The sequence below is a fragment of the Zonotrichia albicollis genome, chromosome 3 (assembly GCF_047830755.1).
Source record: "Zonotrichia albicollis isolate bZonAlb1 chromosome 3, bZonAlb1.hap1, whole genome shotgun sequence".
Taxonomy (NCBI): domain Eukaryota; kingdom Metazoa; phylum Chordata; class Aves; order Passeriformes; family Passerellidae; genus Zonotrichia; species Zonotrichia albicollis.
This window is the reverse complement of record NC_133821.1, coordinates 101,026,544-101,050,906: the sequence shown is the minus strand read 5'-3', so window position 1 is coordinate 101,050,906 and position 24,363 is coordinate 101,026,544. Positions and strand designations below refer to the sequence as shown.

The window sequence follows — 24,363 nt, the reverse complement described above, 5'->3', positions numbered from 1 at the left end:
TCCTAGAAGAGAACAGTGTGTCTGTCACTGTCTCATCAGAAGTGTACTTGGTTTCTTTCCTTCACTGACATGCCCAGTGCTCGCTTTATTCGAGCCGTTTCAGAACTGGAGCTCCTGGGCTTCATAAAGCCCAGCAAGCAGAAAACTGACCACGTGGCAAGGCTGACATGGGGAGGCTGTTAATGTGCCACCAAGGTGCTAAAAAACCTTCCCAACAGAGCAAGGGCTCTGTTCCCACCACTCTACTTCTTCCTAACTTTGCATACTGAGTCAAAGTCAGCAGTGCCTGAGTGCTGTGAGATACATTCTGAGTGCCTGGGCAGGCTTGAATAGAGATGTTTTTTAATGCTCATCTTCCCTGTGTAATGTTCTGTTGTATTAATGCTCATGTTCCAATTACTGTATTGTTGTGCCAGTTTCAGTCTTCTTTGATGTGTGATATTTAACAGTCCACTGATACAACTCAGGCTAGCAAGCCAAAAGGACAACACTGGCTGTGTCAGACAAACAGTGATGAAGCAGTATTATTAACATCCTTATAAGCTGATAGGATTTGAGTCATTATTATAAAATGCCTCTTCGATCCTTGAACTCAATTTAAAAATAAAAAAACAAGTATGCTAAAGAAGACAATGAACTTGCATGTTCAGCCTCTGCTGTGTGTTCTTCCAAACTAGTCCTAACTCCCTAAAAACTTGAGGAAGAGAATAATTGTGAAGATGCAAAGTTTTGCCCTTTGCCAAGAGCAGAAGTGAACTGTTTGAATTCCTTTTTCTAGTTGAAGTTGATGGGTGCTAGCTGACTCCTGCTGTTAGGAAAACTTGTGTCAGCAGACTGAGACCGTGGCAGTTGTGCACTCGGGTGGAAGGCAGGAAAATCCCCACCTAAAGCACATGTTGTAACCTCCCTCTTTGCCATTGGTTTGTGCTGCATGCAGGCAAAGGAAACAGCTGTGTCAAAAGCAAGGTAGGCTGAGCGTGTACCAGCGCTGCTCATCTGATGATCAGTCTTCAAAAAGCCTTCTCACACCAACCTTTTCCCTTGACTCTGTGTAAGGAGCAAATGTGTTCATGCCAGTGTCTGTGCCCTGTTCCTCAACCATGGTTAGGAACCAAAGGGGAAGAGCTGCATTGCCCTCCAGAGCAGTGCATCTGCCATGCTTTGATAAACCCTCTGTAATCACTTCCATAAACCAGATCTGTCCTGGGGAGAGGAAGTCCTGTTACAGAACCAGTAACTCAGCCAGCTGTTTCCCCAGGAATGTATATAAGAGATGTCAGGCTTGTTTTAAATACACAACTCCTGCCCTCTCTGAGTGTATTTTCCAGCTGCAGGAATTACAGAGTCACAGCAACACCTCCTCTGTGTGTAAGTGGGGGTCTGGTTCTAAATGCTGCCAGTCAGTTCAGAAGGGGGAGGAGGAGGAGGAGGAGCTTATCAGACTCTACTGCCAGAACATACAACTTGGGAAACAATGACAAAAAACTCAAGAGCATGAACTTTTAGGATCACAGTGGAGCACTTGCAAAAGTTTCACGACCCAGGTAAAATATTCCCATTCTTCCCTGGTGAGCAGGCTCAGGGACCTGTGCAGTAGCACAGACAGCTTTCCAGCAGCAGAGAGGAAAGTGAGGCATTTCAGCAGAGGGGAAGGCTCAACACCCCCATCCTGAACCTCACCCCATTTATCTCACAAACACACTTGACAAATGAAAGGGAGCAGCACCAAATGTCTTGTGATGTGCAAGAGGACAAGAGGCCAAGTGCTTTGCTGTGTGGCTGTCTCCTGCCACCCCCCTCCGCTAACCTCACCCCAGGTAACTTGCACACCCCCAAAGGGTAAAACATTCAGAAATAAAGAGAAACCAGCCTCAACAGTGTGTGGCCTTTAATCCCCAAATGTGCAGGCAACATGACATTAAAACAGTAAAATTAATAGTTAATGGCTGTTTCTTCCCTTGAACTAGTAACAGATTTGTACGGTTAAAGTCACATTTTCTGTGCTACATAAGGTTTCTCAGATCAAATCTGTACTTGGCGCTTTATTTTCTTCAGCAAGGAGGGTAAGAAGGTTGAACAGTTAAAAACACAAACTAAACTGGTCATAAATGTAATTTAGTTCACCTTTCTTTCTTCAGAAGCTGGACTTTGCAATCAGTCCTACTTTCCTGGAAAGAGCTTAACATCACTGAATCTGGAACCAACATCAGTAACAGCTGAGACACCCTCATATACCTTAGCTGAAACAAATTTCAACTGGAAAATTAAAAATTAGTTTCTACAGCTGTCTGCCTAGTAATTACATGTTTTGCAGACATTCAAAAAAATCTTCACTGTCTGCAATGTTCACTTAAAGAAAACAGGACAAAAACACCCCAAAGTGCTAATGTCTGTAGTAGTTCTGAAAGTCTAGTGTAAAGCCTCATCTCTGAACTAACTGTATCATATTCTTAGGTAGCCACATCTTTCAACAGAACTACTGCCAAAAAATCAGACCTGAATGCAAGTTAACACTCATTAAAATAATTTTCCAACCCTTTTTCTCTACTGTTACAGATGCTGTTCTTTGACACTTCTTTACACTACTGCACTACTGGTTTCAAACACAAACTTTGTAATTTTTTTTTATCCTGAAGCCTACAACAGCAATAAACTATTAAGAACAGCCCAGGTGCCTGTAAAAGTCATTTCACCACTGAGAATGACTTCCAATACAAAAGTCACAAGCACTGGTTAACAAGAGTATAAACTTTTAATACTTTACCAGCCTCCATTTTTTCTCCCCACTGTGGAGTCAGAAAGCTTAAACCCTTCCCAATTCCCAACTCGGGAACAAAGAGAGCGTTCACACAACACTTTTTTAAGCAGAATCCGTGACTGGTCATGCTGTTCAAGTGTGCACAGGCAAATCTCAAACATCAGCACACAAGACTGCTTGAATCTCCTTCCTTTGCAACCTTGAAAACTGCTGAATCATCTTATGGTTATACGGTCTCACATCTAGACACAAAAATCAATACACAGGATTCACATGCTGTTTTTCAAGTACACAGTAACTGAGATCTGCTTGGAAAGAAATACATCACTACCTTAAAAACAGGTTAACCAAGATCTTTGGTTTCACTCTGTTAAGTTCCAATTAACTGTTCTCAGCTTGCTCGGCTTTTGGGTAAACTGCAGTTACATACAAATAACAGCAATATTCTACATGTGGCCACCACAAAGTGGAGTGCCAAGAACTGCGTGGTTACTGAACTGTACCCATTTCTCCTGGACTCGAGAGCCTTTGAAAAGGTTCTGCAAAGCAGGTTGGTGTTCAAGCACCAGCTGGCTCCTCACAGTACCCCAGTTTCCCTAGTTTTTCCAACAGTCATCAAGCTGCCAGCCATTTTCCTACTGAAGAGTATGACTCTTGTTAGAACAAGTCTTTCATGTGTGATTCATCACACTAGATACTGGCACTGAGATTAGGAAAAGGAGCCAGCCTGAAGTCCAAGACAGAACAAGCAGCAGGTTAAAAAATGAAACATTACAAAGAATGCAACCTCATTTCCAAAACAGGCTCAAATTAAGCATACCACAGCTGTGATACATCAGCACCCATGGTGCCATGCTTTTCATCTGCCACAAGACTGCTTATTGGGCATCAATTTGGAGCAGTACAGGAGTGGCTGGGTGTTAGCATGACATCACTTCTTATTTATAAATTTTAATATCCCAAAAAAAAGGTAAGAACACAGAAAATACATGAGATTCATGAGGATGCCAGAATTTGCATGGTGGTCCATCTAGCAGCAGTGATTTTCCTATCTTGGGCAACTTAATAAAAGGGAGGTCAAAAAGTGAAAAGCAGGAGGGAGAGGGACTGAGGACTTCAAGGCAGACAACAGAAATTACAGCCCTTGACAGTTTTATCTTCAGTGACAAAAGACCTGAGAGGGGAGTCTAGCAGAGATTTCTCATTTCTGGGACTCAGAAAACTGAGATAATCCAAATATTTAGGCAAGACAGGTTTCAGGGAAGTGAGCAGAAAATACTTGATACTGTGGCAATGTTCCAATTCTGCACCTTCAATCTCACTCCTAAGTGGAAGAGTTCACCAACAAGTAGAGCTCATCACAAGGTTTCTCCGATACCATAAGTAAGCATGAGCCAACTGCCAAGTTCATCTACCAGCTTCAACTCAAATTCCTCTATTAATCTGAGATGGGACATAGATCTATCACAGAGCAGACTTCCCTTAACCAGAAGCTGACAGTAAATTAGAGAAGACAGCAGTTGATGATTAAATTATTATTCTGGAACTGCTTTCTTGTCCCCAGAGCAGGTAACTGAAGGCCTCTGGTAGCAATACTCCCACCCCACAACACACAGATCTGACTTGCTATGTAGGAAATGTGCAGTGATTCAGAGAGCCAGCACTGCCCAGACAGCAGCACCAACACAGCAGTCTGTCAACAGCTGAATGCATCCAAAAAGGCTCTCAACCCTTCACAGGCATTACACACCTTCAGCTCTTGCAACAGCTACACTGTTCCAGCTTGCAGTACATGCACTGCTCTATCTCACGAACAGATTTCCTTTAATGTGTCACTGAAATCTGAAGGAAGGCAAGTGCAGCTGCTGTTTGAGTCAGCTGCAGCAAGTTACATCACCACTTTTGTGTCCCTTCTGTACCAAACAAACTTCCTCAACACGAAACACTACAGCTGATGTAAGAAAGATTTCTGTCTCTGAAGAATGACCTGAGATTTTAATCCACCTCCTTCTCCTGATCTAAAACTGACCCACCCACTATTGCTAGTAAATAAAATTTTCATTTAAACACTCAGATTTAAGTTTATTCATACACAGCAAAAGTTCCACCTGCATATTAAAAACAAACAGATTAGAAGTAAATGTTTTATTCTTCCAACTAAATTCCAGTACTACAAGGGCAGTAAAACAATGATACACTGAAAAATTGCAGCAATAAACATTTGTTAAAGACTGATAGAATAAATAAAAACTACAAAAATGAGAAATCATATAAACCCATTCTTAACCCCCAAAAAAGTCATGGAATACAGAAATGCCCTCCTTCACTATTTCACAGGCAGTACTGTGGGCTATTTGCTTAAAATTGTCCTGGGATTACATTCTAACTTAACTGTGATTACAGCTCTGTTGTAGTGCACAGTTATGAAAACCACACTAACTTCAGTCAGAAGTGTCATTCTACATTTTTATTTACACAACCAGTGAAGGGCAACTTCTAGAACACCAGCTTTAATCCTTTACTTTTTCAAACTTATTAACATAAGAAGCCAAATCGTAATGATACAGCAAATGAGGCCACTGGTATTATTACAGGTAGCAAAGGTCCACATCCAGGTGGTACTGACATCAGGGAGCACTCCAAAACCAGTTGCTGCATAAGAGTGGTTGCCACTGACAAAAGCTTGAAATAACCTGTGTTCACAGGGGGGAAAAAATATGGCATTGCTGCAAGTCTTTACTGGGACAGCTTGCAACAATAAAACAGGGTGTATAGGGCAGCCCACATATGCAGAAAGTGTGATTCATGAAACATCTGGAAAGAGAAAAAAAAAGAAGAGTTAATGACAGCACTAACAAGTATCAGCTCTGTGCAAATCTTCTATGGTAGTATCAAAACTGGTTTCAAAACTAAACTCCAGCATGCTATGGGAAACCAGGTCTAGATGTTTTAAACACAGGCTGCATTTTCTCTCGCACCTCCCTTTCAATCTCAATACTCCATATTCTCAGTTTTGAATATTTTACCTTGGGGCCTAGCAGCTTAACAGCAAACAATGGCCATGTAAATTATTGAACACTTGGTAATTCAATGCTGCTCCAGGGACCAGAAGAAAGAGATACTCACAACTGGCAGGCTGTTCTCCATATCGTCGCATGATCTGATCATGCGTGAACTTCACAAATGCGTCATATTGTTCTGCAAGGATGGAACATTGCAAGGATGAGGATTACATTTAAATCCAGCACAAAAATACTCAGGGCTAATTTTTATACACAGAAATCATACAAGTTAAACACACCCCAAAACTAGCAGTAGTTTTAAATAACTTAATACAGTTCATAGCTGCCATTTCTTTTTTTATCCTCCAGAACAATTAAGCTAATGTCCCCTTAATTAAAACTCTCCCATACAAACTTCTGTAAATGAAAAAGATGGCAGTAAACTCAGAGAATTATGCTGCATGTAACAAAGATCTCAATATACCTCACACTTGCTAAGTATCACACACTGTATTTTGAAGAAACGAAGTGTGCCCATTTTACAGATCCATAATGGGGGCAGAGTAGAAAACAAGGCATAAAGGTCAGTACTAGGGTTGGAAACATAATTTGTCTGCTTCTACCACTACCAGATATAAGAAAATAATTTAATGAAATGGAAACACAAAAGTACAGGAAAGGGATTTGCTACAGAGTTAGAAATTGTATTTGCTGACTGCCAGAAAATCAAAAGCAAACAAGAAACTAAAAGGATTAAATAAATGCTAAGTGACTAACTTTTGAGTAATTCTAATCACAGAAGCAGCTGCTATGGGAGACATACAGTTGACTGTGGATTGCATGAAAACAGTAACTCTGTTATCTGAAATGAAATTTTTATATGAAACATACTTGGCTTTGAACTAAGCACTGTTTGAACTGTTATCTCCCAGAAAGGTTATTCTTTCTATGCACACATCCATACAAATACATTTGCAATATTTTATTCAGTTTTAATACTGCACTCATCAGAGCAGGATATCACCTTTTAGAATTAGGAAATTGAACAAGGAGAGTAATATCTACCAGATGCCGCTCCTCTCCATTCCCCTTCCTCCCTTGTGGAAAAATACATGTGCAGCAATGTGGGGTGTTCTGAGAAAAGGGCAAGGTCAAAGAAGGCAATCTTCAACCAAAAATGCAGTTAGATTTGTAGTGGTTCCTAGTCCCACAGGTTTGCCCCAATAAAGTCCCATCCTCTTGCAGGGATGAGCTTCACCTTTGAAGTAAACAGGGTGTCAGTAACCAGCAAGCAGTGCAGCAGCAGCCCCAAAGGTGGAAGCACATTCATTCATCCCTGCCCAAGGGCCTGCAGTCACAGCAGCCTGCTCAGCTCCCCCCTGCCCACAGGCAGCACCTGCCCACTGCACTTCTGACCAGCAGCTCTGCAGCAACCATGTGACTTCAGCCAAACAACAAAATAACACAAAGAGCACACTGAAGGATCCAGTGCACTGAAACCCTTTCAAAAAGTAACACCAACTACAACTTTTCCCAGAAGTATGCATTAAAGGCCAAAATCAAACTTGCAAATTAAAGTGGAAGTCAGCATACACAGCTGCTTTGTAACATTATCTTAGAACTAGGGCTTTGCAATTTTTTTAAAAATCCGATTAGAAAAGCCCCGTTCTTGTGACAGTCAGATTGAGAAGTTAAGCAATCCAAAGGTAGGAGCAGCCTACAGTTAACTTGAGAATATAAGTGAACACTGCACAAATACTTACATCACTGTATCATATACATCCTAACTATTTAAAGTCAGGTGGCTAAATGACACGAACATAAATACAATTAAACTACTATAAAAGGCTGTTCTTCAGAAATTCTTTAAAACCTTTCAAGCTAGTGTTTTGCTAAGGCTCTTGCAAAACCAAGTTTTCGCTAACACAGCAGCTTCAGGTAACAGAGGCAGGAAGAGAAATCAGGGCATTACAGTGATCTGAGTTTTCCATTTACCAAACTTTTATTCTGCATGAAAAGCAACTCTGCTTGCAAGGAACATGGAAGAAGGAAAGAATGGGCAATATCTGGCTAACTACCTACATGACAACTGTGGTTCAGAAAATAGCCAAGATGCAAACGTTCAGTTAAGTAACTTGAGAGAAGCTATTCAACTGAGATTTATCATGGAATTTCCAGTTAATATTTCCTTTGACTTCACTTTTTAACAAGGAGTATCACCTTACTGCATGAAGTTTAGAAAAGGATATAAACATTCTGTCAGCAGACAACCATAACAACCATAACTGGCCTTCCATGAAGGGAATGTCTAAATTCTTTTGCCAGTCTTTAAATTCTCATATAACGTTTAAAATGTATTACTGGCTTAATACATGTGATGCAGTAACATGAGCTTCCTAATTGCTCTTTTGGTGAGCGCTATGGTAAGAACAAGTAAACCTAAATCATCTCACTAAACCACAACTCCCAGATAGAATTCATCCCCTCCCTTTCCCAAAGACAAACCCAGCAATGCTCCTTTTGGGACCAAGACAGAGCAAATGTAACAAACTTGACAGAAGGGCTTCCTGTTTGTTAAGAACTACAAGCTTGTACTCCAAAAGTGTCTAGAAGAAATGTAAATCTATTTGGTCTTCAAATGGTTATGAATCCTGCTAAATGAAATTAATTTAACAAAATACAGGAAATTACTCAATTCCTAACATACATAAATTAGGAGAAAAAGTTCTATAGAGTCCTAATTCATCAGGCTGAAGCAGGTTAAAAAGAACAACACTGGAATGGAACACCAGGCTCCAAGCAGAAGTATGGCTTTAGTTATAGTTTTAAATAGACACAGACTTAAGAGGGACATAGAACTATTGCAATTTCTTACACAGAAATGGCAGATCAGCAGGTGCAGAACATGGGCAGGATCTCAGGTGCAGAGACAATACTATCACAAGCAACCCACGAGCCTGGTGACTTTCTGCATGTGCATGCCTGTAAAAGGTTTTATTCCCACTTGAAGAGATCTGCCAACTTTAATTCTGATGCGTTTTCAGGTGGGAAGCAAAACAGCTGTAGGTATTCAAAAGCACATCTGCAGAACAGTGTGCTCAGATTTTCATTATCATCACACTAGATATTAAATTAGACTCCACATCATACTGTGAAAGCACCTACCTCTGAATGCACAAGAATTTAGGTGCTCAAATGCTAGCAAGAGGCTTAGAAGTAAAGGACCTCAAAAACTGAAGAAAGGTCATTTTACAATGCTGACATCAGCATGATCTTGATGGAAAGATAAGCTGGCATCAGGTGCCAAGAATTTCAGCTGAATTCTAAAAGAATTCAACATGGAGCATCAGAAAAACAGCTGAACTGACTCTCAAGCAGATACCAAACACTGCTGGCAGCAGTGTAATGCTAAGTACTGGGAAGAGAAAGGGAAATCTTAGGTACTGTCATCTTGCCAAATTCCAGAAAAAGGAAGTCAGTTCCCAAGCAGGAAAAAAACAAAACAAAACAAAACAGTCCTTCAAAAAGAGCTCTCTACAGGCAGTCTTTCTGAAGAAGAAGGGGAAAAAAAAGGGAAATTGTCAATTCAGACACAGTAGCAAGAGAAAGTTCTAACTGAAATAAAACTGTCTTCACTGAGTAGTAATAAATAAGAGTCATACTTTCTATCCAAAGCAGCACAGAAGGAAAAAACCTATCAAAGGGAGTAAACATCATTTTTTCTGTCATGTATGCAACCCCATTCCTTCATCAGATTAGGTCAGAAAAAACCATACACTCTATAACAAAAATAAGAGAAGTTTTAAGCTTTCAAAGTCACTCTGACTTATATTATTCTGAACTGTAAGATACCTGCAAGTTTTGTGGTCAAAATTTCTTCATACTCTTCACGGATTTTCTCTTCACGTTCTTTCAGCAAACGTTCACAGATCATTCCAACTTGTCTGAGAGTAAACAGGGGCTGTTCTTTTTTCAATGGTGATGATGCTGCAGATGAAGTACCTAAGAGTAAATATTTGGGCATACCAATTTACAATTACAAGTAGACCAGAACCAGTTTTTTATAATCAGTTTTTTTCACACTTTTTACATTAAAGGAACTCTACAAAACATTTGAAGATTTTGATCCTCGTAATTACTACTGAAGCTGGACTGGATGCTCAAAAAGGAAAACATCTGTAATGCACAACACTCACAACCATCAAAACCCCAGGAACATCATGCAAACACTGTGAACACCATTTACATGGCAGCTGCCACACACAAATTTAAGCTTCTATTATATATAAAAATTATAGTGTAGGATATTGGTGCCAAGACAGCTGCTCTGCAAAAGCCTATTACAGTATCAGTGACAGCAGGCAGGATGGTCCCCTGAAAACAACGCCAGGTTTTTGTCTGACCAATTTTTAAAATGCAAAGCTACCATCTTCCAGACCAATAGCACTACTGCCAACAAAAGCAGCAGTAACTAGTGGGAATGTGTCATAACACAACAGGTAATGGGGAGAACTATTTACTCAAATGGAATCTGACACAATAACAGAATAGAGCAGAATTACACACACAATTTATGGCCAAAAAACAACAGTAACTGGTGACAAGGCACCATAAACCACCAAGTAACTAGAAAAAGTTGTTTACACAAGCAGAGTCTAAGAAAACATAGGAAAATTACACAGAATTATCTGAGTACCTGGCAAAGCTGGTCCAGTGAGGAGAAATGCATGTGGCTGTGCATCAGTAGAACAACAAGGATCTGTCTGCTGGAAGCTATTTTCTAAATGTCTTCTCTTCTGCATGCGTTTGTACTCCTGTTTTATGTTGTACAGAATTTGTTCTAAAAAGAGGAAAAAAACAACAAAAAACCCTAAAATAATTATCTTTATATTTCACCATTTTGCTTGATTTCCATTCAAACATCAGATGCTGTAGATAAATAGCAGATGATAAAGAATAGGCAGACTGTTAAAACATAACCTGCAAAAACAATGTCTTACCTAAGACATAAAACCATTAAACTAATTAAAAGAAAGGTAACCCAGGCTATTTTCACCAGGAGAACACCAGCAAAATTGTTCTTATTTGAGGTCAAGTATTGGCACCAGAGTACTGCTAACAAAAAAACCCAGCATCCTAAAATTTAGGAATGATACAATGTGCATGGATAAAAATTTGTCAATAAAACTTATACTTGTATTAACTACCTTTGCTTCATATACTTAATCTTTCATTTAATCTTTCATGTCTGCACAGCATTTATCACTCATAGAATTAAGAGTAACAAGACACTCAAGAACAAAACAGCCACCTGACATGCCATTCCTCTCTGCAGGCTGTCCTACAGGCAGCACACTGAAGAGGAAAACACCATTTAGACAACATGCATTAAGCATCTACTGCTTAAAATATGAGAGTTGGAAACTGACAGGAAAAATACAAAAGCTTTTCACAACATTTTTGACAGTCTCAAATTTATCCAAATAAAATACAGGGGATGGATCAACAGCCTCTTTCAAAGGAGTATGGCAATATGTAGTGCAGCTTTTAATTGCAATGAATGAAGTACAGCAAGTTTTTAAATAATCTCATCTCCACTGTAGAATCATAAGGGAAAAACTAATCCTTGTAACAGAACTACCAATCCTGTGTGCCTTCTCTCTGAAATTCCACATACCAAATGGCTCTCAGGTGCATCAGTGGCATAATTGCATATCATCTAGCAATGTAAAATACTCAAGAAAAAAAAAGGAAATTTTCTATTTTTTATATTCTTCCTATAAAGAAATTTCCACAGATTCTCATCCTTTATGAGAACTCTTAAATGCTCAAATGCTTCAAGAAAAAAATACCTGCACAACGGGCTTCCAATGACACTTCTAGACTTTTTAGCAAGGACAACTTCCCAAAACTCAGGTACATATAAATTCAAAGGATTACGTCAGAGTTACAAAGGACTCCACTCAGACCCTTCCTACTTCTGTCACATTTTGCCAATACAATACCATGAAAACTTAAACCAAATTTCGTGTTTGTAATCCATGTGCTGCTGAGGTTCCATATCTGAACATTTCTGGTAAGGAACCATGTGATGCAGGTACCTTCACCCACCACCTTCTTCAGTCAGTGACTGAAGCCTCTGCTACACCAAGTGGAAGCAAACACAATTCTCAGTTCAGTTGTTTAAATACTGTCATGTTCAATTCCATGAGTCAGTCTAGAGACTTCCAATTTACAAAAGGAGAGAAAACTGTTTTGAGTCAACAGAAGTGTGTGTCAGCAAAGGAGCTTCTTGGATAATGTCCATTGATTAAGGACTTGATACCTTTTCAATCCCAAGCCTGCAGCTGTAAAATTTTCAACTCTCCAATGGGAGGTCAGTAATATGGTTCAAAGAAGCAGCAAATGCAGAAGAGAGTAATAAAACAGTAATAAAAAAGCACAGCAGGTAAATTAAGAGAAGAAATCACAAGAAAGTGGTGCAGGGGGATGGAGGATTCATACTTTCTGTAGGACAAGACACAAACACTCTTGTAAAGTACCAAAGTAAATAAATAATCTTAAACCAAGATGCAGCCAGGCTTCCAAAATGAAACAGAATCCCATGCAGAGGTGATCATGTGCATACACACACCCCTCAGAGAGTGGCCTAACAATATTGTACCCAATGGCATTGTGGTGGCACAACAACACTTCTCCTCAGAATCAAGAGCTGCTCTGGCTCCAGTGATACTGCATAATTCTGAATGGGAACCCAATTAGCTCCTGTCATCATCTGTCCTAAAGCATGTTCACACTGTGACAAACATGACTGCACATATTCACACTGCATCTGTATTAACTGAAGAACATAACAGACCCTGACCATCCTTCACTATGAATACTTGGTCCTGGCCATACTTTCTGAACTCCATGTGAACTGCAAAAAAATTAGCCAAATTTCAGGTGTAACAACTTAAATAAAACTATTTTCTACACTTCTCCTTTCATATATTTGCAGAAACATTCTCAAACCACATTAACCACCAAAATCATTAAGGACAAAAAAAGTAAACAGATTCTGGTCAACTGATGAAACTACAAGAGTTAAATCAATAATCATATGCTATGTCTCCCTCAGTCCTAACAAAACCTAGAATTTAAACAAGGAATAACTTAGAGAAAATGTTAACATACCAGCCAGGATAGAAGGAGGAAAAGCAAGGGGGGAAGCAGGGAGAGGAGGCAGAGAAATCAGGTGTGGACTTTGGGACAGAAAAATCAAGATTTGTGCACCAAAGATACATTACTCTATTCTGAATTATACTGAATTGTGGACAAGAAGTCTCAATGATATTACAGCAATTTCATCTACTTCTAATTTGGCAACACTTTTTAAATTACCACCTTCAAATCTTGCTGTGAAAATCAAAAATCTCAAGAAACACTACTGACGTATCCAGGAGATCCCCGTCCTGACAAAATCACTTTAACAGCTGGCATTACTATGACTTCAGCTGAAGGTACAGAACTAAGCAAAGTTAAAGAGAAAGGACTATTTAAACATGACACTGACTACAGTGCAAGGAGGAGAAAAAAAGCCTGAAATGTTAAGCACTGACTGAACACTTGCCAAGCATGCCCATAACCTGGGTTGGAAAATGGGATTCCTCCATTCAGACTAACTTAGAAGATTTAAGGCACGGCTGCTCAGCACAGAGAACTGGACTGCAAGGCATTCTCAGTACCTTGCTGAGAGCAGGAATGAGACTGACTCTTCTCACACTTCCCATATCCTCCTCTTATAAAAGGGAGAACAACAGCCAAGAAATGCAAGTTTAACATAGCACCAAACTTTCAATGACATCTCACATGCTTCAAATAAAGCAGGCACATTTTTATATCAGCAAAGACTAAGCAGACATTCTTATTAACTTACAGTAGCATAAAATCTTAGACTTAAAACTATTTCACTGTGAAGTGAAATGTAAGCCTGCAAATATTTATGACTCATTTTAAATGAAAATCTGAATGCCAAATTAAAATAATTTAATACAGTAAGAAACTGCTTAAATGCACCAAGTTACTTCTCCCATTTACTGTTCTGTTTTGTAATTCCACACAAATATATTAACAACATTTTTATAGCATCTCAGCACTTGCAGGAAGCCATGAAATATTAAGGTAGTGCAAACCAGAAAACTTCTGAACACCACCTAACAGCAGACATCCAACTGTAAAGAATTTTAAAACTGACCCAGTTAAACAAAGCTTAGAATCAGTAGATCCAACCTACTTTTGCTTCCAGAAAACCTTCCTGCTTTTTCAAGTTCAGTTTTTCAACTTCTCCAATTAGTTCTGACTGTTCTCTCTGCAGTGCACAACTGACTTAAAATGTGCACTGAACTGGTGTCAAATAGCAGTTTTTTATGTGCCTCAGTGTGGAGGCCCAAATTGTCCTTTAAAAAATGACATGCATTTTAATTAGCAGATTATTTTATATGTAAAAAATTAGAATCTGAAAGTACACTCATTAAAGAAAATCTATCATCTTCTTTAGGACTATAAATTTTAAGTGAGAACTTGCATCACGTATATCACAACTTATTAGATATTTTTAACAGAAGCTTTAATCCATCTTGAACATACACTGAAGTTCAAATCAGATATTGTACATTCAAATACATCCTACATTTGTACAATAATATTGTACAAATCATTTCAGACAATGATTTGATCTGAGATTACAAAAGGAATATATTTAATATGATGAAACACACATCATTGTGGCCTCTCCTCAGTTTCTCCATAATCTGTGTGCCCCCTGTGCTCAGTGTTTTTTACTGGTTAGAGAAGCCTCTGAAAGCACAGAGCTATTGAACAGGAAACACCAGGCACAGGTGCTCTCAGTGAAACCAGACTTGCCAATATGCTGTAGCAGCAAGAAAAAGCCACACTGCTAAGACACAGAAATGAATTAGTACTTCATAAATAGCATTTCAAATTCAACATCACTATCAATCTCTACCAGTTACACAATAATCTGTTTTATGCCCCCCTGCTCTTTCAGGTTCAAGGCTAAGATCAAGAACGACAAATGAAAACTGCTATCGCCTCACCATGACCACCAAAGGCATCAGGGATTCAGTCAAATATACCCAAATATCATGAAATACATGAATACTCTTCTTTGTTTTTTTCTTGCTGTGTACTGAGAGCATAAAGTTGAGTACACAGGTACTTTAAATTCTGCATTAAGATCTTTCAGAACTTGAGATGCCATTTGCAGAACAAAGATTTCCAAATGAAGAGAGGATGAAATATGAACAGGGTAAATTAGACTTCAAGTTTGACATCTGAAATATAATTGTCACACTAATGGATTGCAAAGCCAAATATTCACTTCCAAGGAGTGATGTAGTCTTCCTACTTTCTTTAATTCATGATAAGAAGTCAAGTTAATATTTTTCAAAATTCTGCCATCTAATTACTTCACCCTGACCTGTAATTACCTAGAAATTATGTACAAAGCAAATGGCAGTTCAACTTAGAAAGTTTAAAAGGCAAACAATTATTTTCTTCATTTTAATAACTGCTTATCAAATATGAAGGTGCTGGTTGTTTCACCTGAAGGACTTTCTTCTTTGGGCTTGATTTGAAGCTATCAATTTCACATCACAGTTCCTGACTTCTCTCATTTAACTAAAGGAAAATTCAGCAAAACACACAGGAAGGTGACTCAGTGTGCTGCAATCAGAGTAGCAGTCTTCCAGGCCTGAAATGGAACCTTTAGCTCAGGTTTCAGTTGGCAATGTCACCATTCAACATATGCATTCAAACTTGAACCATGCCTGAGATTTCTTCCAAGTAATCAATCAAAGCTATCCTGATGTCAGTGGCATACATCTCTAGGGATTTCAGCTTCTGTTAAAGCAAAACTGCTCCACCATCCTGGTTCAAATGAACATATAACATTTCCATTAGGCCTTCAACCTTATTCAACACCTAGTTGATGTTGCCTACATTCCTACTTTTGGTCACACCACCACACTGCTGACATACAATGTTAATTTTAAGACGCCAGATTCCCCTAACAGCAGCACTGCAGCAGAGCAATGGATAAAGGAACTCCTCAGGCTATTTTTCTACTTAACCAGAGAACCCTGGCAGAGATAGAAATTAAAACAACCCAAATATTCTTCTTACTCTCCTGCTTTAGTCTCAGAAGTCAACCACTCCAGCCATGTTTCTCACTCAGGCACGTTAAGAGGTCAGTAACAGGATGTACACTTTTGGAAAGCATGCTCCCCCTCACAGGAGCCTGCCCTAGGCAGAGAGAAAACACTGATAACGGGTACATGCTGGCACCTCACAGCTCCAGAAGGGACAGAAGCAGCTTGCCACACACTGGGGCACAGAGCAGGCCACCTCAGGAGATCCAGTGACTCCAGGTTTCAGGCTGACAAAAATTCTGGTTCTCCCACAAGCTGGATGCTCACATATGCATTAACTCATTCTGCAAATGTATTATTTCAGGAAGTCCCAGTTCTACTGATCAAGGGATTGAGGAATGAAAAATAAATCAAGCAATGCAAAATGTATTAGACACAGCAATTACATCTTTCCCTTCACATAAAAAATTGTCACACTGCATTTATCAGACTTGCCATTGAAACAAAAAAAGGGCTTCAACATTTTATGACATCTACAACCAAGGCTCTTAAACATTTATAGTCACCACAGGCATCTATACAGAAATTTCTCATAAATTAAGTTATGTAGGCCAGATGCAGCCATTACATGACTTTAAGGGGTGGGAATGTTTTGGTTTTTAAAATCCTAATGATTTCTGCAATACTGGAGCGCAATGAGAAACTTGGCATTTCACCGAGACAATTTAGCAATAAATACACATGTGGATAAGTTAACAAAACAGAAATTAAGCAGAAAGAGATGCAGCACTACTAATATGTCACATTCCAAAGCCATTGGATCTGTTCATTCAAAAGCCAAACCTCTGCCTGGCCATTGCCTGACCAAGTTTCAGACAGAAGTAGTTCAGTTTGCTCAAGAGGGCAACTCAAAGGTCGTAGGAGGACAGCCCACGGGAAGACGAACAGTTCCTCCTATCCAAAAAGGTCAAAGACATTTTCTAGCATTAACTTTGAAAAACTGTGTCAATTACATCAATCGCTTTCCAGACTTTTCTGTGAAAGAAAAAGGACATTCTAAAGGCAAATTTATCTACCTTCTATTTGTAAAGAGTCCCTCACAGGAGGCCTGTTCTCAACAGCTCCACCCACTCTGGGTTTTAGTCTGCAACATTAGTTAGTTGCTGGGGAAGTGTTGAAGCAGATGAATATTTCAGATGGAGGAAAAATTGCATGTGCTCAAGTCGGTGGACTTTCAAATGATTTCATCCTTTTTGACTGCATAGAAGTTTTTCAAGTTTACCTCTGGTTTTGGATGAAGTGTGGAAAAAAAACTTGCTATCTCAGTCTGTCTTCAGTGTTTCTATGTACCGGGAATTAGGATATTTACATCCCCAAGATCAACATTATTTCTCCCTTGTCCCCCCAATTTCTTTCAACTGTATTTCCCACTGTAGCTTCAACCTCAGAAATGTCTAAACATGCAGGTTTTCAACAACTAACCTGTCTATGAATTTAAAAAAATTAAGTGCAGTTTTTCTTTTTTTTTCCCCACTCCCAAACAATCTTTCATCCAGGTAAAACTGCAAACAATGGTTCCAAAAACCCAACAGAGAACATAGAAATAATACTGCCAATGTTTTCTCCTTTCACCCTTAAATTCATTTAACAGCTCTGAAACAGAAAAGCATCCTCTGGACTTCAGAGGAAACCCAACAAGTGCATCCATAACACACAGGCAGCATCCAGACCCAGGTGCAGTTATTCTGATTACACAAAACAGTCTCATTTATAGCTAGAACTTACATGAAACTAAAACTCATCTCTGGTATTCAAGCAGTAGAAAAATATTAAAGAGCAGCCACTCTTTCAAAACTAAACCAGTTTTACACCAGGCAGGTATGTTCTGCACTGCTTATAGTGAACACAGTTTTAAAAAACATCATTCTGCATGCAAATAATGCTACTCAAAAATTAGCAAACATACTCATGAGTATGGCTCAAGCCAGTAAGCACAATTCCACAGAAAGTACAGATTGCAAAGCCACAATTACAGTTTGGCTGCCAAATTCTCCGAGAAACTGGAAGTGACCTAACAGCTGTTCAAATAACCACAAAATATTAAAACACTCTTGTGAGAGATAAATTTCATCTTGAATAAGCCTATCCTCTCTCCAGCAGACATTGGTTATTTGTCTATGACCACTCTATACAGACAGCTGCTTTCTCATCTGACTACCACACTGTATTCTCAGTTCCTCACACACCCCTCCATCCATCTGTAACATTCTACTTCCAGATAATTCATTTATGAAATGAGGAACGATGTGGTAAGAAGTCCTGGTGCTGATATGGTCTCCACTGTGTGAAGTTAAAACATTAGTCAGAGTATCAGATAGAAGAAAAATGTTTAAGCATGAACTTAAAGTCTAAGCATCAGGTCCTTTATATCCGGAGTTCTGGCTTCATATGAACGTTCATTTTCATTACACAAAATTCAGACAGACACTTTTTAAGTGCTGGAAATCTTGGATTACAGTAACAGGCTGAGAAAAGCCTAAATCTAGTCAACTGAATTCTGGCTGTTATTAATAAATTTCCCAACACAAAAACTAACATGGAATGTTGACTTGGTAACACTTTTTAAATTGGACTGGAATTCTTTCCACACATACAGCAAGATTTATCCGACCCTAATGCAGACATCTGCATCAGAAATGGTCATGGGAACCCATTTCAGAGTTAATGGAAAGCAATACATATTTCTGCAGCACACTAGGCCTCAACCTAAGTCAGAGCTCTAGAATAAACCATCTGATTTTTCCAAGTGGCTACCAGGAAAAATGCTAACTATTAGTTCACAGGTACATTTACAGAATTAGATGAATCACAGACATCCTTTCAACAGGCCTCTAAAATTATGAGCTCTGTTTTGCTTAGTGAGGGCTGAAATGAAATATATACAATGCATAGTTGATAGTACCACCAAATTCAACTGAAATTTAAAGCTAAGCAAGCTGATTAACAGATGCATTTATAGCAGCACGGTATAAAGATTTTTTTTTTCTTAACGGAAACCACAGAGGGAGCTTTTAAGCAAAACCCATGTAAACGTGCACAACTTATAAATGCTTCACGTTTTGCTTAGGAGTACTCAAGTGCTGTAGGAGACATTTTGATTTACTGCCATTCACTCTTCATTATATTAAACACATTTTTTATACATAAAATAACCCTTGTCTGTACACCAATCACCTTTTCACATGGATTACCACCTGCACCTCTGATTTTCTCAGGAGACAAAGAGGCCTGTATTTGCTCAATTTCAGTAACATTTCACTTTTTAAGCCCTCCAGAATGGTTAGAGTGGAAGCTTAGGTATTACCTCAAAAACTGCTCTAGGTTGTCTCTTCTGAAAATTTTATTGATTTGCCTCCTTTCAGCAATACATATTTACTAGCCAGACAATATTTATATCAAATATTCATAACCTAAGCTCTCCAAACCCCAAAGAAATCAAAAGAAAACACTGCAAAGAAGCAATACTTATCCTCTAAAATAATTAAATTAGGTCTGATTTGAAATATCTATTTCAAAGTACATGCAATGCCTCGCTGTACCAGGGAGTGCCATCCATCACAACTCTCATCCCAGACCGCTGACTCATTCAAGATCCTTTCCTAGAGGTTCAAAAAAATATCAAGCACTGATGCCAAGTTTTACTCTGTATGCCCTCTATATTTCCTCATAGCAATTTTTTATTATATGAGTAAAAGCGCTAAAAAACTGCATTGTAGGGTACCGTTTTACGAACTAAGAATATTGAAACAAGGCACTGTCCTACGTGTAGATGGCAATTGGAGCATTAAAACTTAGTGCTTGGTAACCTAGAGCTAACTCGTGTTATAAAAGGGAGTACCCAACACAACAGCGGAAGGAATTCTGCTGCAACAACTGCAGAGGGTTTTTTTTCCCCTGCACACAAAGGACACGGGCACATCCGTACCTCGGCGCTATGGCCGAGCTGCACCGTCCCTGAGAGCAGTGCTGGGAGCTGCCCGCTGGACTAAGCACGGCACGGGCCAACCAGTCCTTGGTGCCCGACCAAGATTCGCTCATTTCTTCTCTCGCTACTCGCTGCTAAAAAGAACTCGGTTGATTTTTAATTGACAACCATTACACAAGCAGACCTCGAGCTTCTAGGGCCGCCGGTTGACTCATCTCTCGCACCTTTAAAAATGTAAAAGGGTTTCGGTCTTGCCCTGCGTCTCCCAGACGAGAGCAGGAGACCGCCCGATCCCATTTTATCTGCCCTAAAGGCAATTCTCACCCTTGCACACAACCGCTTTTAACGCTCGGGTTTCCTAGGGAACTTTTAAGGATACCACAGAATGGGTTACCCGGGACGATACCCGTATTAAGGAGCTGGGAAGTGGGATTACCCCTTTGTTTTATTCGCTTTTGCCTTTTCCCACTGGCGTTTTGCGGGTGATGGATGACAGGCCGGCCTCCCCGCCCTGCCCCCCTCGCCCTCCCCCGATGTCTGAGCAGCGGGAGGAGGTGCCGCCGCCTCGACCCACCGATAATGGCTGCGAGGAAGGGAAGGGATCCGTGGGGCCCCGCCGACTCCCGACCCCAGCCCCACCTCGGTCGCACCCCCTGTCCCCGCCGCCCCCAGCATTTCCGGAGCCCGACTCGCCCCTGCGGCTCTCCTTGCCACATCCAAGCTCCCGTGGTACAAGGAGGAAAAAAAAAAAAAAAAAAAAACGGCCTCCTCCTTTCCTAGGATCGAGCTTTCCCCCAACAGCACCCCCATCCCCCACGCCGCTCGGGTGCCTTTCTCCAGTCTCATCTCACCCCCCCGCCTTCACCGACCCCTTTCCTATGGCCACCAGCCCGCATCGGCTCAATCCGCCCCCCCTTCTTCCTCCCCGTCCCTCCTCCTCCTCCCCCTCCTCTCCTGCTGCAAACGGCCATTTCTATTGTGTCTCTCGGTGCCAAGCCGAGCAGGGATCGCCCCGGCCGCTGCCAGCCGCACAGCCCGGCAGAAAATGGCTGGAGGGGGACGCCAGACCCACCCAACCCCTCCTTCTTCCTCCTCCCCGCTTCCCGGCCGCCTTCCCGGCCCCCTCCCCGCCGAAATGCCCCGGGGGGGCTGCCGGGCGCAAGGAGTGCCGCGTCCCTCACCTGTGGTGAGCCGGGACGACACCTCTCCGAAGGGCGAGGGCTCCATGCGCAGGTATTTCTGCGGGGAGGAGGCAGCGGCGGCGAAGGAGGAGGAGGCGGCTGAGGCCGGGGCTGACAATGGCGCACATCGCCTTCGCTTCGGGGACGCCGGGCTCAGCAGCGGGTCGAAATCCAGAGTCCTTTTCAAAGTGGCGCCGCAAGCCATGGCGCGGAGCGGCCAAGGGGGCTCGGAGCGAGGGGCAGCGGTGGAGACAGCAGCAGCCGGCCCTGCCCAGAGGCGTCTTCCCCGCTGTCTGGAGTGGGCTGGGGGGGAGGGAAGGGAAAGGAGGGGGCGGCTGCGTCAGGGCCGCCTCCGCCGCCTCCCCGCCGGCCTCTCTCTAGGGAGCGGCCCCGGCAGCGGCAGCAGCAACCCCGGTTCAGTCCAGCTGGATCTCCGCTCTCCTCGCCCGCTGCGCCCTGCCCGGCCGGGACAAATTCCGCCCGCGGCCGGTGGCGGGACACGAGCAGTGCCGAGAGACGCGGTGCTGGTCCCAGGTGCGCGGTGCGGGGCGGCCGATGCGGGGCGATGGCGATGGAAGGGCCCGGGCGGCGGCGATGGCGGCGGCGATGGCGCTCCCGGCCGTAACCCCCGCACCAGCAATATGGCGTCAACAACAACGCCGCCGGTTCAAACGCCGGCCCCCCCCGCCGCAGAGGCTCACGGGACTCGTGGTTTCCCCGCCCTGCCCCACGCCACTCAAATGCAGGATGGCCACTGGGGAGCTGGGACTACAGCTCCCGGCGTGCACTGCGCCAGCAGGGTAGGCTTCCGGGGTCTGGTTTAAATCCCCCTTGGGAGGGTTCGGGCTGGGGTGTGGATGGGGGTGCAGCGGGACCCCGGGAAGGACCGGTCGGTCCCCTTGGGACGCGGGGGCACAAAAGGGGCCGATGGGTCTGTCCTGCCTCCTGTTAGCGCAGGTGGCGGGCGGCCTGGGCGGCGGATGTACGTCCTCGTGGCGCTTAGTCTGCATGTGAAATCGGGGGCAAAGTGCGCTTAGTGGCCTCCATGGTGAGGGCAGAGCAGGGAGCGTGCGGGAGTCCGAGGTGGCACCTAAGGACACGCACGGAAAGGCCTCACGATGTCGGGATCTGTGTCACGGCGTAACCGAGTGGTTTCCTTGCAGTTGCATAAAGCACATTCTTGCTTAAGGAGGGTGGTGAGGGAAGAGGTTCAAAGAACTATAAAGCTGCTGCTGGGAAGAGCATAGCTCTTTTCCTGTGCAGCTTCCTGATTGAAACAAACTGTGCTACAGGTCACCACAGTGGGAAAGCTAACTGAAGTTTATAACTGCCAAAATATATGTAACTTCTATGTTTTCTGTGTCTAATTTTGGTAATTTAACCATAAACACGAAGACATGTTGTCTTTGAAAGGCAAAATTATGACTATGCTGTCATAAAGTTTTAACACTTTGGTGTTTTTTGCATGTGTTCTGAAGTGTGAGCTAGACTTTCTCTAATGGTATAAAAAAACCCCACAAACTTTCCCATCCTTTGGAAGCAGGATTTGCTGTACATATTTGGTGTGTGGCATGTATTGTTAATTCACCCAAAGCAGCATCCAGGCAGACAAAACACCAATCTGGTTGTGCTGCTTCTGGGGTAGCTGAGGTTTCAGGTGGTGGGGTGACCTAGCAGAGCCTTCCTTCTCAACAAATGGTTTGTTTTCTGAGACACATAGTTTGTGACAGTGCTGGTGCAATTAGGTGAAGTTTTACCTTATGCCTGTCTGAGCTGCCTTGGCCTAAAATTAGTACTGCAAAATTGCAAAATGAAACCTCTGCTGTGAGCTGTTCCTCTGAAGAGGAAGTACTTGGAGTGTTTCCTCGGAAATAAGGATGCTGACATGCCTTTCTAAAACTAAGACAAGTTTTGCTTCTTTGCAGCAAGATTCAGGAAATGTACTGATGTTATTACAGTGTTACAATTGTCCTACTATTAGTGTACTGGTATAACTACTTCTGTGGACAATCTTCTTTGGAATAATGCTGGCTGGTTTTCCATCCATTTAATTCTTCATTTCCATTAAATTTCCCTAAGCATATAGCTTTCCCTGTGTTTGGGCACTGGTGTTAAATATTCTTACCAAGAACTTAGCCCAGCAAGACTAAGGTAAAATTGTTCTTGCAGGCTTTGAATTAAGGGAACCCCAAGTGTTTCTCAGTGTGTGTATGATGTACCTGTTTAGTTTGGAGTGCTCTGTGCCCTGCTTCTGCCATCATTGGTATGCTGAGAAGTACCTGTGTTTGGGTGTGGTAGTGGAAAAAAAGAGTTAAGTTTCAGAGTAACCAGTACTTCCCCACTGAAATTATTATTTTTGATATATATTCTGCATTCAGCAGCAGAAGCAAAGACTTGGTGACATTAACCATGTGGCACTAGATCCTAAGGACCATTCAGGCACAATTTAACTCAATTAAGACAGTCTGAGGAATCAGGTGAGACTTCATCAAGATAAGGTTCTAGAAAGTCAGCTTTTGCCAGCACAGGCAGCACTATAATTGTAAGCAATTGATTGGAACAGTGATTGTCCTAATCAACAGAGTTATTTGGCTTTTATCTGACCTTTAATTTGTTGAACTAAACTGAAGCCAGTCTGATTTAGGTCAAAATAAGAATTCACATAGCCCTTTGCAGCAAATTAAACCCAGACAAACCAACATAGCTTTGCATGTAGACAAGCCCTAAGGCATCGAAATGTCCAACAGCAGTGACAAAGTGCTTGATGGCTGTCAGGGAACATGTGTTTTTACTTTCATTGTGGCAGGAAACACCATAGGGTCAAGGCTGCAAACCACTGTTTATATTGTTCTTTCTTCTACTTACTTATTATATAACCAATTTGCAGTGCCCCATTATGTGCTACATGGGGTGCCTTTAAAATTATAGATTATAAGCATCTTTTAAAATAAATAGTACCCACAAATTTTATTAATACTGGGAGTGGGAGAGCTGATTCATAACTGGCATTGTGCTAGATTTTATTGAATATGTACTTCGAGCATGACACCTGTTAAAAAGGCAAGTCCTGACTCAAGACAGTATTTTGACCTCTGTACAGCCCTGATTGAGGTGGGAAAGTAACCCTTTCAGTGTATTGCTTTGGGATGGTGATGGAAATATCATAGTGGACCAAATACTAGGCTTTGTGCAGTCCATTTTCTTCTTTTCTTCCCTTTCCTTTCATTGCTCCATTTCTCTTTTTTTTTTTTTTTTTTGTGTCTTCCTCTCATTCTCTTTCCATACC

The 24,363-nt window shown here is 41.6% G+C and overlaps 2 protein-coding genes across 5 annotated transcripts in view; one reads left to right on the top strand and one right to left on the bottom strand.

Annotated features, from left to right (window-relative positions):
- ORC3 (origin recognition complex subunit 3) overlaps positions 1 to 5,458 on the top strand; it is a 41,634-nt gene extending 36,176 nt beyond the window's left edge. For all 3 annotated transcript variants that reach the window (XM_005485973.4, XM_005485972.4, XM_074538274.1), the window contains one exon: positions 78 to 5,458. In XM_005485973.4, the coding sequence (XP_005486030.2) occupies positions 78 to 183 (106 nt within the window). In that variant the 3' untranslated portion in view covers positions 184 to 5,458. The remainder of the gene's footprint in view (positions 1 to 77) is intronic.
- Positions 4,889 to 21,768, bottom strand: AKIRIN2 (akirin 2). Of its 2 annotated transcripts, none has more exons than XM_074538283.1 (5): positions 21,078 to 21,768; positions 10,457 to 10,600; positions 9,613 to 9,747; positions 5,885 to 5,956; positions 4,889 to 5,572 (listed from the first exon to the last, which is right to left on the bottom strand). In XM_074538283.1, the coding sequence occupies exons 1-5, from the start codon at positions 21,280 to 21,282 to the stop codon at positions 5,562 to 5,564; spliced, it is 567 nt and encodes a 188-aa protein (XP_074394384.1). In that variant the 5' UTR covers positions 21,283 to 21,768; the 3' UTR covers positions 4,889 to 5,561. The 2 variants fall into 2 exon arrangements, with proteins under 2 accessions (XP_074394384.1, XP_074394383.1); XM_074538282.1 differs by having other exon boundaries at positions 9,613 to 9,762; positions 21,078 to 21,766.
- Between the last annotated feature and the right edge of the window lie 2,595 nt (positions 21,769 to 24,363).

Bases quoted from the DNA above. Each gene is read 5' to 3' on its own strand.
- AKIRIN2 (XM_074538282.1), bottom strand. From the start codon at position 21,282: ATGGCTTGCGGCGCCACTTTGAAAAGGACTCTGGATTTCGACCCGCTG. The intron at 10,601-21,077 runs GTGAGGGACGCG...TCCTCTTTTTAG, and splicing joins GTCGTCCCGGCTCACCACAG to AACAAATTCTGTACAACATA. The intron at 9,763-10,456 runs GTACTCAGATAA...ATTTACTCTTAG, and splicing joins CACTGGACCAGCTTTGCCAG to GTACTTCATCTGCAGCATCA.